This window comes from Colletotrichum lupini, chromosome 4, assembly GCF_023278565.1.
Source record: "Colletotrichum lupini chromosome 4, complete sequence".
NCBI classification, from domain to species: Eukaryota; Fungi; Ascomycota; class Sordariomycetes; order Glomerellales; family Glomerellaceae; genus Colletotrichum; species Colletotrichum lupini.
The window spans coordinates 191,341-204,366 of NC_064677.1; the positions used below are offsets into that span (position 1 = coordinate 191,341).

Here is a 13,026-nt window from a genome sequence, read left to right on the forward strand (position 1 = left end):
TGGCTCTTTCAACAAACATCATTTGGAGTCTTTAGACCTCGAGAACTCATATGTTCTCTCAAACCTCAAACGACACCACTGTGACCAAGTCAGTCTCACCACTCAGTAGTCTAACATTGTATCAAAGGGGGGGCTTTGTAACGTACCTCACCACAGCTGATCGGCTCATATTTGGGCGGATTCTTCTCATCCGTGCAAGTAGGAAGCACAGAACACTGCTCATTATGATTGAACCCAAAGAAAAAGGGCATAGAGTACCGGTCCTCGGGGGCGTAGTTGAAGACCCGATGGACCGTTGACTTGAATCTATCGTTGGACAACCGCTGCAAAAAGTCGCCAATGTTGATGACAAAGGTGCCGGGAACTGGCGGCACCTTGATCCACTGCCCGTCTTTTGTGAGTACCTGCAACCCGCCCACACTGTCCTGCCAGAGGAGGGTGAAGCACTGCAGGTCAGTGTGAGCGCCCAGGCCAACGTCGATCGTGGCGTCTTGCGCTTCAGTGTTCTTGGGGTAATAGTTGCAGACGCTATCACTGTAAGGTTGTCAGTCTATGCTCACCACCTCGTCAAAGATATCATCACGTACCTTCCGGGATATGTAATAACATCGTCAAAATAGTTCTCAGGAACATCCAACGCCAATGCGAAAGCCCTGATCAAGCTCCTCGCAAGCGTCAAACAGCCCTGCCAGTAGGTAATCATATCGTCCTTGAACCCGGGCAGATGGCTCGTACCCTCCCACACAAAGTCCTCATGCTTCATCCATGGCTTCACCTCCTCTGGCACGGCATCCGGATCCTTGGTCTCGGGGTCATACCGCGGATCATACCGAAAACTGAACCCCTCACGATGATCCTTTGTCTCCGTCGGCGAGATCTGCGCAGCGCGCTTCTCAGTCCACCCGTTGAAGAATTTGCTCTTCTTTTGCGTCGCCAGCGCCTTCTTCTCATTCGGCTGCGAGAAAAAGGCCTGCGCCTGCGAGAAGGCCGCGTCGATGGTGGCCTTGGGGATTCCGTGATTCTTGATGTAAAAGAAGCCCGTGTTCTCAGCCGCGTCACGGATGGTGGCGGCGAGGGCTTTGCGCTCGGCCTCGGTGCCGTGTATGGTGGAGAGGTCGATGACGGGGACCTCGGATGCGTCGCAGTCTCGGGGCGGGGTCTTGAGCACGTCGCGGTAGACGGGGCCGTAGGCGGACATGAGCTCGAGCTTGTAGCTCTCTGGAGCGGTCTCAGTCACCGTGGTAGTCATGGTTGCGGGTTGTGAGAGTGAGATTAGTCCAGTCGTCGGGTTGTTGAGTTGAGCTATCTTGTTCTTGATCTATGTTGAACAAAATAGTGGTCGGCAAGCTTCAGAGTAAAGGCAAATGATCCCCTTTTGAATTACGCAAATTGTCTCTTTCTTGAGATCAACACTCAAGATAGGTTTCACTGCACACGAATTAGATGTGTCAACTCCGATTAAAGCCTCCGGATGAATAGCGTGCTCAAATGGAACGGATCACTCGCTGTCGGGTAGTTGAAATGTTGTCCGCCGGTCTTAGCCGGAAATCGTCTGAGATTTGAACGACGGCGAATGACACGATAGCCAAAGATAATGGCGTGCGACGCGGTTCGCTGGAGACAATCTGCAAATCCGCCCAGCACGGCCGCTTATTGCTCTCGGGACAAATGCGCCGACAACGGACCGTGTGGGGTACGGGGTTGATCCCCGTCTTCGGAGCCACCAGGGGCCCTTTGCTTCCCGGGGGCTTCTGTTTTCTCCGGTCGACTCTAATACTTATATGATGCCGATCTACCAAGATACTTGGCATCAACTGAGAGGTCTTGGTGATGCTTGAGTTCACTTCGCTGTCACCTTTCCAACAGTAGAATATCTTCAACCAGGATTATATCCTCTCCATACACTGGCGAGACTCCATACAGCAGTGCACAAATCTCTTCTGTGAAAGGTTGCACAATGTGTCGACTATTGAGACTCGTCAGCATCCCTGCAGTGCTTATCTCCCCCACATGAACCGCACGACCCCGGTATCTTGAAGAGTATCATGGCTATCAGCACGCAGCAGCCGATCGCGACTCCGTAGCCGATATTATTACCATTCTGTCGGGTGTGATTTGGTATAAGTCTCTGTCATGGCAACGTTGAGCTCCTCCGGATATCTCCCGTTTGCTATTCAAGCAACTTGTACGGGTGGGCGGGCATTGCTTCTTCAACGGTGATCATTACAGCTGAGTTTCTAGAGACGATCATCAAGACTCGAGAATCTCTGATCGCAAGCCCACCCTCGGAGCCAAGTCTGCCGACACCGGCAAGCCGCATACACAAGATGGGCCTCCTCAACCGCCTCCGCGTCCCCGCCGCCGCCGGTACCTCGGACATCCACGGCCGCGACGCCCTTCTCAACAACGACGACCTCCGCCCCCTCAAGCTTGCCGACCGCACCTGGACCCAATGGACCTATTTCACCTTCTGGTTCTCCGCCACCGCGACCGTGTCCAACTGGTACGCCTCCTCCACCGCCCAGGCCCTCGGCCTCTCCATGTGGGAGTCCCTCGCCTGCGCTTTCGGCGGACAATGCCTCATCGCCGCCATCATCACCCTCAACGGCCGGCCGGGCAGCTGCTATCACGTGGGATACCCCGTCGTCTGCCGTGCTGCCTTTGGCATCTACGGCGCGTGGTGGCCAACCTTTAACCGCGCCGTCATGGCTATCGTCTGGAACGGTGTTAATGCCGTGCAGGGGGGACAGTGCATCTACGTGATGCTCCACGCCATCATCCCGGGTATCGCAAACATCCCAAACACCATGGGCGAGGGCTCGGCGCTCACGACAGCGGGGATGATTGGCTTCGTCATCTTCTGGCTCATCACCTGCGCGTTCCTCGTCATCCCTGTCCCAAAGATGCGCGGGCTCGTCTACGCGAAGCTGTGCGTCTTCATCATATCCGCCGTAGCTATGCTTGCGTGGACGGCCACAAAGGCAGGTGGCCTCGGCCCTGTAGTACGCCAGGGCGGTACGGCGACGGGATCAAAGAGGGCGTGGCTGATCGTGCAATTCCTGATGCTAGGGGCGGCCAACTGCGCCACCTTTGCGAGTAACGCCGCGGATTTCCAGCGGTATGCAAAGAAGAAGAACGATGTTATTGTCGGTAACCTCTTCTGTTTCCCTGTTGCCAACTTCATCGTGGCAGCGGTGGGAAACCTCGTCTGCGCCTCTAGCGAGTTGATCTTTGGCGAGTTGATCTGGAACCCCGTGACGCTGCTGGATAGCCTCCAGACGGCCGAGTACACGGCAGCCAACCGAGCCGGGTGCTTTTTCATCGCCGGCTGCTTCGCATACTGCTGCATCTTCAGCTCCATCTTTGAGAACTCCTTGCCGGCTGGTAACGACATTGCGGCGTTGTTCCCCAAGTACCTCACAGTTCGGAGGGGCTTCTTTGTCTGTGCCGTCATTTCGTTCGCCATCAACCCTTGGTTCTTGCTGGTAAGTCCTACTCCAACCTGCTCGAGTGTGAGTATGATTGCTAATGAGCACTAGGGCTCTGCCTCCGTCTTCGTATCCTTCCTCTCCTCTTACCAAATCTTCCTCTCAGCCATTACGGGCGTCTTGCTGGTAAACTACTACATCATCGGCCGCGGTCGCATCAGCATACCAGATTGCTTCACGTCAATGAAGCCAGGGGCTTACCACTACTTCCACGGCTGGAACATCCGTGCCTATGTCGCCTATATTGTTGGCATCATCCCCAACTTTTACGGCTTCCTCAACAATATGGGTGTTTCAGCCCCCGTTGGCGTCACGAGGTTCTACTTCTTTGCGTATTGGGTCGGACTATTCCTGTCCGGCTTCACCTTTTGGATTTTCTGCAAGATTTGGCCACCTCCGATCATGGAAGAGGGATGGGTCGAGCCGAAGGACTATGTCAGGCCCGAAGAGCTGGAAGGCGAGGGGCAGGTCATCGAGGCTATCGACATGCCCCAAAGCGGCGAGGTGGTGAACCATGAGAAAGGTCTTGGTGAAAAGGTGGCCAAGGTGTAATGTGACGAACCAGAGGACCGCCAAGAAGATAACACGGCAATGAGATAGATCCGTCCTGATAATGCTAGTACGAAAAGGTCGTCAATGTCTCAAAAAAGTATTGCAATACGTTTAATGATGGGAAGCTACCTGCTAAAGCTCAGCAAGAAGACTCCAAGCAAGTGGCTTGCGATGCGTAAGGCCTCAACCGTATCGTCATTTAAAGACTGGGCAAGGTATACGGGTCTCTGACTCCTAACGCCTCCTAATCCACGCTCAAACCCTAAGAAGTATCCGCTCTAAAAGGACGAAACAGTGGTGACATGCACCACCGCGTCGATATATAGCCGGTTCAAAACAGTGCACGTTGTACCGGGCTTCATCTTGAACATTCCGTTCGGGCCCATCGAAAATGGCTCCGTATTCTCGAGTTTCACCTTAAGTTTACCCGCAGCCAAGGAGCAGATTCGGATTTTCTCTGGTTCGGCGGCCCATTCATGCGACTCTCCGGGCTTGATGACGATAACGTTGAAGGATATCTCCTCAGAGACCGTCACAGCTTGATTGCTCGTGAGATAGGAGTTGGAGAAGGCTACATCTGGGACAAGATTAGCATCGCAGTATAGCATCATATGGACGGTACAAGACGTACTTGTAGGGGATTCGCTGCGTTCATCACGAATCCGCCCTGGAGCAATTTCCCAGTCTTCCATTTCCAGAGTATTTAGTGGCATGGCGTTGCCGCTAAGTGAGGAGGCATGTCCGACGGGCGTCGATATTCTGGAATCGGCAAGAGGCTTTGCGATAGCCGCTGACTGCCTCGTGGTGCGTCTTGGCGGGCTTTCAGGTGGGTGGCTATCGACTTTGTGGACGCTCGGCGCCGGTTGCGTGGATGGCGGCAGGGAAGAGGTAGACACCGGAGTTGAGGTTTTGGGAGGCGGTTGAGATGCTGGAGGATATGGCAGGGCATAAGCGTCAGCAGCCGTTGTCGCAGATGCGGAGCGGGTTGCGATCGTAGATCGTGTAGGGGGTGCTATCGGGGTCACTTGTGGGCTTGATGTTCCCTGGCCCGAGGACAAGAAGGAGCAATTGTTCCTTTCTCTGCGGAAGTTAGACCGCCACTGACATCCAGAGCAGGCCTTGTTTCCAATCTCCTTTAAGAACCCAGGAGCTGCGGCAGACATGACGACGCATGGCTGCAGAAAGTTCTCAAAGGGATCATTGTGCTTGTAACAAAAGTGGCAACATGGCATCGCAACATCGCCAGTAAGGAATATCAGAAGCGCAACTGTTGCGAGGGGTGGCAGGTGTCCGATGCCACCGTACTTCAACTTCCACGTCTGAGGTAATGGACGCCGTTGGGTGAGTTTCAGCAGCGCCTTCACGTCCGGTCTTTCTACCGGTATCTTGTAAGCGGGCGAAAGGCAGCCAGAAAAATACGCAAGGAGCGAGCCATTCGAGGCAGAAACGCTTTGACTTAGAGGCGGAGCCACTGAAGGTGGTTTGATAACCGTCATATCGTTCTTCAAGTATGACTTGGGAATGGCCCGGGACGGGGCTGGGTTCACAGGCTTCGAAGTCGGGCCCCACGGAACAGGGTTCGGAGCAGTAGCCGGGGCCGACACCGGCTTATAGCCTGCAGTCACTGGCTCCGCCAAGGGTGGCTCGTCGCCTCGGAGGGGATTCTGGGAGACCACGATAGGGGCCGCGTACTTGGTGCCTGCCCTCTTATAGTAGTCCACGAATGACAGGGTCCCGTCGAGGTTGTCGTTGAACTTGGAGCTACGATGCTTTATCTGTATGTTGTCAGTGTCACAGGACTCTGGGATCAATCGAAGAGAAGACTTACGCAGAAGTGCGCTCCAAGCCCGTTCCACTTTGGAAAAATGACGCGACAGTTGCGGACTGGACAGATGTAGGGGTTTTTTGGGTCCGAGTGAAATTTGTAATTCGTAGGTATGATGGCGCCGCAGGTGGATTCTATGCCCTGGGGCGTTCTCCATTGCAGATACCCGCGAGGATGCGGGCTTTTCGTGAATGTGAACTCTTGATCGGTGCCTTGAGATGGCGGCTGTATCCCTGTCAGTTACAGTCTTTTAGGTTAGAAGGCACTTCTCTTACGAGGGCGGCTTTTGCAGATGGCGTGCCTGTAGTGTTGATCTCCAGGTCTCCTTCAGTCTCTCCGCCTTCGTCTTCGTCTTCGTCTTCGTCCGTCATATCATCAGCATCTGCTTGATCCTCGTAGTCCATATCCTCGTCCGAGGATTCGATGACTTGGGCTTCATGCGTTGCTCCTGTCGATGATGAGGCGCCTTCGGTACTTTTCAGGATGTCTGGCCTGGAACCGGGTTGTCCGAGCCCGAGGACGTTCAGTAAGTCTTGCTCCGTGGCAGTTGAACTTGTTCCTTCTTCGGGCGATTTCCTAGTCGATGGGCCCTTAAGACCAGTATCCGTTGCCTGCCGCTTAGCATCACCCCCAGCCAGATTCTCAATCAGAGGATGCTTTCTCTTGGACGATGCTTCGAATGCAGATCCTGTAGACGTGTCAGCGAGTGGCAATCTCTAATGACTTCCTCCATGAAGCGCCGTCAAGAAGGGCGCTCAAATAGAGTATGCTTGTGAGACCCAATCTGGCAAGAGCTGAAAGGAGCAAGTTAACTCACCACCAAGCCAGTCCTTTGCGTTCGCCGACTGTCCAGCAGAACCCGATTGGCCTCCAGATGCGTTACTAGAGGCCCATGAATCTTGCAGAGCCTGAATCTTGGAATGCTGCGCAAGACTCTTCTTCTCGCGCGCCATGTCTGACTCTGAACCACCTTCCGAAAGTACCGCTTCGAGCTTGACTGGTAATGGATCTTCAAGATCGGGCTGAGCAATGTCGCTCACGATGCGAGCTGGTTCCGGGCTGCCTGACCTCGTGCTGTCACTGTCGTCAGAATCTTCAGTGCCCGAACTTGGTTGAGCGGATTTCAGCTCTGGTGTGTTGATTTTGCTTTCGGCTTGAGCCTGAGCTTGAGCTTGAGTTTGAGCTGAGAGAGGCGCAGAAGCTTGAGCAGGGGTGGAAGGTGATGGAGCAGGCCCCGTAAATGGCTTCCCGCCCAGTAAGGAAGTCGCCCAAGGTGGTGCCTGTCCTCCGTAAAGACTCGGTCTCATGAGCGGTTTCGATGCTCCGGTCCTCTTCATCTTCCTGCCTGAAGTGTCCCCGCTGCCGGAGGCTGAAGAAGGCGACACTGTGCGGGTGGCATTGTTTGCCTGGGTTGTCGAGGTCGTATTGGCCGGTGACGAGGTGTGCTTGAATGAATGTGAGAGCCCCGATGGTTGTGCGGCCTGAGCGTTGGATGCCATTGTTCTATTCCTTTGACTTGAGAGACGAGGTTGCTGCCCACCTCATGCAGCTGCACGCGCACTTCTAGATAGGAGACGCTGCTGCGGGGGTCGAGTCCGGATCCTATAGCCTTCAACTGCTTCGCATCCAGGCGTCTGGGTGCCTGATTGTGAAGAGCAATGAGAGAGTAAAGAGCAGGTTGAATGAAGATTGAAGATGGACGTTGGAGGAGACGCGACGGGACACGCGACTGCTGGGGGCGCAGGCCAAAGGTTCAGGTACTCCTTCCCCCAAAATTGGTGGTTCAGTACATTGCAATTCGGCGAGTTCCTCCCCCACACGCGACCTCGACGGGAAGTCATTAAAGAAGCAAGTGCCTACGGCTGCTCCAAAGAGCCCCCCTTGCAACAAAGCAGACCTGCCGTTTAGGTAAGGCAACTCAAGTTGTCGAAGTTTCGATTTTGAATTTCTCAATTTCTCAATGTCGAAGACCTTAGCCAGGGTTGATAGGAAACTGTGGATCCTAGCAGCACTTTAGTAGCAGTCAAAGTCAGAGAGTATGAAACCAAATCGTGGATGCTAGTATGGATTTGTACAAGATATTCTACACTCAAGATGACCCCCATGACATTTACGCCTCGGTAGCCATGACACAAATCATCCCAATTCGCCTACTCTCACACGTATTTCTCACCCATGCCCCCGAGCAAGCAAGACATAGTTGATCGATTACCGCTTCTTCTGCGACTTGGCAGCCTTGGCCGCCACCCTCTGCGCCTTCTGCTTCTGCTTCTTCTGCTTGGCCAACACGGCGGCGTTCTTCTGCTCCGATAGCCTCTTGGACGCCGCAATCGTCCACTCGTCCACCTCCATCTCGGCAAACTTGGCCTGCGCTGCCCTCTGTCCCGACAAGTTACGCTCCTTGGCGTATCTCTTCTGCCTCAGCTTGGCCTTGCGGCTCATGCCGCCAATGTTCATCTTGACCAGCCGTCCGATGCGCCAGTTGTCCTCGCGGTACGAGTAGTCGTCCCGCAGCTTCAGGATTCTGGCCGGCTGCGTGGGCGCGCCCTTGGCCGTCCGGGGCGCGGGCCGCACAACCTGCGTGGGGATGCCAGAGGCCGAGATGGCGGGCGTCTCGACAGGCTTGGCAATGGTGTGCGCCGACATGTTCAGCTTGCGCTTGCGTTCGGCGTGCGTCGGGTAGGGGAGAACGTCGTCCTTGTTGAAGACGACGCCAATGTATTTCCGGTCCGGGTGGCGCGCGGGATCGCGGTAGTATTTGACGTAGCCCGTGGCCATGGCGTGGATCGTGTGGTCGCGGCCCATGATGCAGTTCTCGCCGGGCCACCAGAGGGAGCCACGCTGCTTGTAGATGATGTTGCCGGGGATGACATACTGGTCTGCAAGCTGTTAGTATCGAGCTCTTGACCGGCCGTTCTGGTGATGAATATGGAGCTCTCCACTGAATCCAATTCGAGACATATGAGGGAGATGGAACAAACGTACCACCAGTGCGCTTCGCTCCCAGCTTCTTCGGTATCGTCCTTTTGGGTGCAAGCTTGTAGGCACCCTGCGACTTGACGGAGGCGTATCTTCGTCCGGCCACGAGGGCATTGGCGGCATCGGCGCGGAGCAGCTGCGCGGCGGTTGAGGCCGTGGACTGGATCGGTGCGGTCGCCCGCAGGAGACCGGCGGCAGCGGCCATCAGGGGCCGCTGCAATTGAAATAGACGCATCAGGTGTGCTTCGTGGACGAGTTGCCCATATGTCGTTACTGGCAACTCAATTCGGTATTGCGTTCTCGCCAATTGAAGCTTTGCGTGCACCAAGGAACGGGAGATGGGCTGAGAGTATTTTTCCGGCTGAGTCAGCGGTCTGCGATAGCGATAAGGATTTTGGGGGTGGGTCCAAGGTGGTCTTTTGGACAGCTATCCGTAGGCGCACTGGCGCATACCTACAGTAGAGGGCCACATTGAGCAAGACGACGAACACCTCGACCGAACACTACGAAAGGAGCAACAAGGGTAAAGCAAGGGAAATTGTCTCGCCTTTCTTTCATATTCGCCTGATACCAAAAGACCGACGAGATGCGCTTCTTCGCCTCCCTCCCGCTGGTCCTCCTGACCTTGATCAGCTCGGCCCGGGCTCAGTTTGGCTTCTTCGACCAAATGTTCGGCGGCCAGCAACAGCAACAACAGCCTCAAAATGTCCCAAGTGACCCGTCACAATACCAGCAACGATATGATGGCTGTAAGATACCTCCTTCATATCCTCGCAGCTTTTGCAAGCACATGATCACTAATTCTTGTAGCCTACTGCGAACACTACCTCTGCCCCGACACCCTCGCCTGCGTCCACTTCCCCCACCACTGCCCTTGCCCCTGGCCCGCGAACCAGGACAAGTTCGAGCTCACAGACGGCAACCGGATCTGCGTTTCGAGAGGCGGCTTTGCCGCAGGCGAGGCGGCGAGGAAGATTGAGTTGGCGCGCAAGGGTCTTTTGTGAGGAATGAGTTGGATGGGCAGCAAAATGGACAGGCATTGCATGGCGCATACATGAACACCAAAGTTGTTTTCATTTTGGGGCTTTGGACTTCTTTTCGCATGAGCCACAAGATTGATGGATACGACGAGATAAACAGAGCTTGATAGGACATTTCAGACTCTATTGAAAATGCCAGGTTCTGGCCGAAGTAAAAAGCCTACTTAGTCGTGCTGAAATACTTCTCCCCCTCTCTAACAGCGGCAAAGGTGCCGACGATGAAAAGGAAGCAGGCTGCTGCAGTGACTGCGAAACGCGACGATTACAGACACGAAGGCCCCGGAACGCCGCTAAAATTCCCATCCGTGATATCCACCCAGAACTCCTTCGTGTGCCACGCCGTTGCCGGATGCTAATCTCCATCTCAACCCCAAAAAGCGTCAACAGTGCGTGAAAATGCTCGTAATGCGTCTCCCGTGTAATCCTCCTCGGGACGGCGTGCCGGCTAAAGTTGAACTCAGCCAGTGATACCCGCCGCCACCCAAGCTCAGACTTAGACTGAGGCTCAGGCCCGGCCGTTGGTAGCCTCGCCAGGCCTGGGAAGAGCAGGGACGGGAGGCGGCCCGCGGGCGGAACGCTCCTCGTCGTCTTCCTCCTCCAGTTCTTCGGGGTGGCCCAACAAGTGGGCCACATCCTTCATTTCGTAGTGCTTCTTGCGCAACTCCTCAAAACGACGGTGCTTCTCCCGTTCCTCGGGCGAAAGGCCGGCCAGCTCATCATCGTCGCCGTGGGCGCTGGCGCTGTCGTCGACGTGGACGGCCTTGAGGACTTTTTCCTTGGACGACTCGCTTTCCGGGACCGCCTCTTCCGGCTCGCCAAGCGACATGATAGGGATATCATCTTCCACGCCAGGACCAGCACGAGCCGTGCGAGGCTTCCTCTCAACGTTGGGGTCTTCCGACATTTCCTCGTCGTCCGAGGGGTCTTCGGTGGGATCGTAGTGCTTCGCATAGGGAGTCTTGGGCTCGTCAATCTTCATAGTCGACGAGCGCTCTTGCTCGGTCAAGTAAAGGTTGGCCTCGTCCCACTTGAGGCGCTGGGACGATTCGAGATCTTGCTCGTCGTCGCCCTGCTGGGAGGGGGTTCGGCTGGATTGGCGGCGGGAACCTGAAGGGCGGGCTGCGGAAGAAGAGCGGCGGTGGCCAGCGTTGTATTGGGTGTTGACGAGAGTGAGCTCCTTCTCGGTGAGGTCGGCTTCACCGGGTGATGTTGGGGGCGACTTTTGGTACGAGTTCTTGAGAATGCCTGCGATGGGTGGTGGTCAGTAATTGCGAGCTTCTTGGTCAAGAGCAGCTGGCGTTGAGGTCTCGGACGACCGGCGCCTCGCAAAAGTATTACTCACCTCTGGGTCTCTTGGGATGGGGACCAGGAGGGGAATGCGTAGGTGGGCTGCGTTCGACGATGGCGGCCATTTTGAAGGTTTAAGCAACAACGACGGACTAAGCTAAGGTAGTGTGTGCGAAGAGCTGGAACTTGGTGAAGCAGAGGTAAATGGTCGTGATACGCAGTCTCGTGAGATGTGTCGGTCAGGTCGTTGGGTTTTAGTTGGGGTTTGGATCAGTTTGGCTGTGTTGGTATTAGGTGAGGTGGGTAGAGGGTAAAATAGCGGGGTTTAGGAAATCTGGTGACGAAAGGCGGTGGTTTTGTTTGCTGCGTGTTGCGTGCAGGCTCAGGCTTGCAGCTGGGTCCTGAGGATGACGAGGGGTGGTGGTTCGTGACCTGCAGGGTGCGGGTGCTTGTGCGGATGCGCCGACCAGGGGTGGGCTGAGCTGTGCTGGGGAGCTAGCACGGCTGGGTAACCGTACAGAGTAGGGAACTTGGGAAGTCCCCCTTTCTTTTCTTTTTTGGGGGGTTGGATGATAGAGGGGGCTCGTGATGTTTGTGAAACAGGGAGATTGTTGGATTAGGACGAAGATTGTCGGGATGTGTCGAAGAATGTGTAGAGGTTGTCGGGACGATCAGGGTTGAAGAAGATTCGGCAAGAAAAGGAGCCTAGGACAAGCAAAGATGATGAGCAGATAGGTAGAGGCGTACTGAGGGACTTTGTTGCCATCAGGAAGTGGAATGTTGGGCAAATGACGGCGGTGAGGGGGGCAGGTGAGCAGATGCAGCCAGATGTGCTGCCTTTTGAAGGTTGCCATCTTGTCTTATACCACCGGGCCACAGGCAATGGCAGATGCAGCTCTCTCTCACCCCTCACTCCCTTATTGGCACATGGAAGAGAAGTCTGGACTCGGAAGCCCCCCCCCCAAATGGCAGATGCAGCATCAGGTAGGTAGCTCATGAGCAAGGTTTTGTGGGTTCACGCTGTGACTCTGTCACCTCGGGCTCTATTCTCGACTGCACAGCAACAATGCCTCTATCTTCCCAGCTGTGGTTACATCTTCAGACTATTTCATTCCGGCTTGCCTGCAGGAGTGCAGACACACGTAGTACCTTGGGTACATAGAAGGTGAAAGATAGCACAGGACAGGTACGGATACTTGGTAAGGTACTTTGACTATACCGGTAGATGCCTGGCACTAGTTACTTTTGCTCGTGTGAGTGAAGTGGTGTGTGTGTAAGGTACCTATCTGAGTTGCGGCATGCGGGGATGAGAGAGAGGCTGGGGTGGCCTTGGAAAAGAACTCTACGAGTCTAAGTTACCTTTTTCGGGGTCGCTGTCCCCTCGTCCCACTCACTAACGATTCACTCGAGTCGCTTTTGGGGGCCTCTCACCGGCTCACGTACCAAAGGGCCGCGTCTTCCGCGTCTGTCGCTTCCGACAAGGTGATGATGGATCATTGACGTCGGGTGCCACTGCAGCCGTAGTTCGCTTCGAGCGTCTTCTACGCCTAAGCGACCAAGGCAAGGCACAGCCAGGTAAGGCAGGGCATGTAAGACACATCAGACCTGCGCTGCGAGTGTGCTTCTCACGACGTACCTAGGTATCTATCTACGGTACCATACTGACCTGTATCTTCAAGCTTGTGTCGACTACATTAGCCTATGGCGAGGTTGGGCTTGCTCGGGCGTGTTTGGGCTGGGAGCCGCAGAGAGGAAAAGGCCGCCATGCGTCAGGAAAAGGCGAGTGGTGGAAATGCCGGAGCTCTGGCCGCCAAAGGTAAGGTACCGAGTACTCTCGAATCGATAAGGCACCCAT

General features: G+C 55.1%; 7 protein-coding genes across 7 annotated transcripts; 2 read left to right on the forward strand and 5 right to left on the reverse strand.

Annotated features, from left to right (window-relative positions):
- Positions 1-18: 18 nt before the first annotated feature.
- CLUP02_07163 (2OG-Fe(II)oxygenase superfamily protein) lies at positions 19-1,249 on the reverse strand (the record flags this gene model as incomplete). The annotated part of the gene is made up of 3 exons (XM_049286159.1): positions 19-78; positions 147-534; positions 588-1,249. 3 exons carry the CDS (start codon positions 1,247-1,249, stop codon positions 19-21), a joined length of 1,110 nt encoding a protein of 369 aa, XP_049143302.1.
- Positions 1,250-2,045: 796 nt separating this feature from the next.
- On the forward strand, positions 2,046-4,040 carry CLUP02_07164 (NCS1 nucleoside transporter; the record flags this gene model as incomplete). Its single annotated transcript, XM_049286160.1, has 3 exons — positions 2,046-2,080; positions 2,126-3,485; positions 3,540-4,040. 3 exons carry the CDS (start codon positions 2,046-2,048, stop codon positions 4,038-4,040), a joined length of 1,896 nt encoding a protein of 631 aa, XP_049143303.1.
- Positions 4,041-4,318: 278 nt separating this feature from the next.
- On the reverse strand, positions 4,319-7,364 carry CLUP02_07165 (uncharacterized protein; the record flags this gene model as incomplete). The annotated part of the gene is made up of 5 exons (XM_049286161.1): positions 4,319-4,617; positions 4,672-5,815; positions 5,869-6,090; positions 6,141-6,553; positions 6,683-7,364. The coding sequence occupies 5 exons, from the start codon at positions 7,362-7,364 to the stop codon at positions 4,319-4,321; spliced, it is 2,760 nt and encodes a 919-aa protein (XP_049143304.1).
- A 709-nt stretch (positions 7,365-8,073) lies between these two features.
- CLUP02_07166 (ribosomal protein L27) lies at positions 8,074-9,079 on the reverse strand (the record flags this gene model as incomplete). The annotated part of the gene is made up of 2 exons (XM_049286162.1): positions 8,074-8,744; positions 8,851-9,079. 2 exons carry the CDS (start codon positions 9,077-9,079, stop codon positions 8,074-8,076), a joined length of 900 nt encoding a protein of 299 aa, XP_049143305.1.
- Positions 9,080-9,430: 351 nt separating this feature from the next.
- CLUP02_07167 (uncharacterized protein) lies at positions 9,431-9,848 on the forward strand (the record flags this gene model as incomplete). The annotated part of the gene is made up of 2 exons (XM_049286163.1): positions 9,431-9,593; positions 9,655-9,848. The coding sequence occupies 2 exons, from the start codon at positions 9,431-9,433 to the stop codon at positions 9,846-9,848; spliced, it is 357 nt and encodes a 118-aa protein (XP_049143306.1).
- Positions 9,849-10,389: 541 nt separating this feature from the next.
- CLUP02_07168 (uncharacterized protein) lies at positions 10,390-11,296 on the reverse strand (the record flags this gene model as incomplete). Its single annotated transcript, XM_049286164.1, has 2 exons — positions 10,390-11,129; positions 11,227-11,296. 2 exons carry the CDS (start codon positions 11,294-11,296, stop codon positions 10,390-10,392), a joined length of 810 nt encoding a protein of 269 aa, XP_049143307.1.
- Positions 11,297-11,553: 257 nt separating this feature from the next.
- CLUP02_07169 (uncharacterized protein) lies at positions 11,554-12,025 on the reverse strand (the record flags this gene model as incomplete). Its single annotated transcript, XM_049286165.1, has 2 exons — positions 11,554-11,753; positions 11,884-12,025. 2 exons carry the CDS (start codon positions 12,023-12,025, stop codon positions 11,554-11,556), a joined length of 342 nt encoding a protein of 113 aa, XP_049143308.1.
- Positions 12,026-13,026: the final 1,001 nt, after the last annotated feature.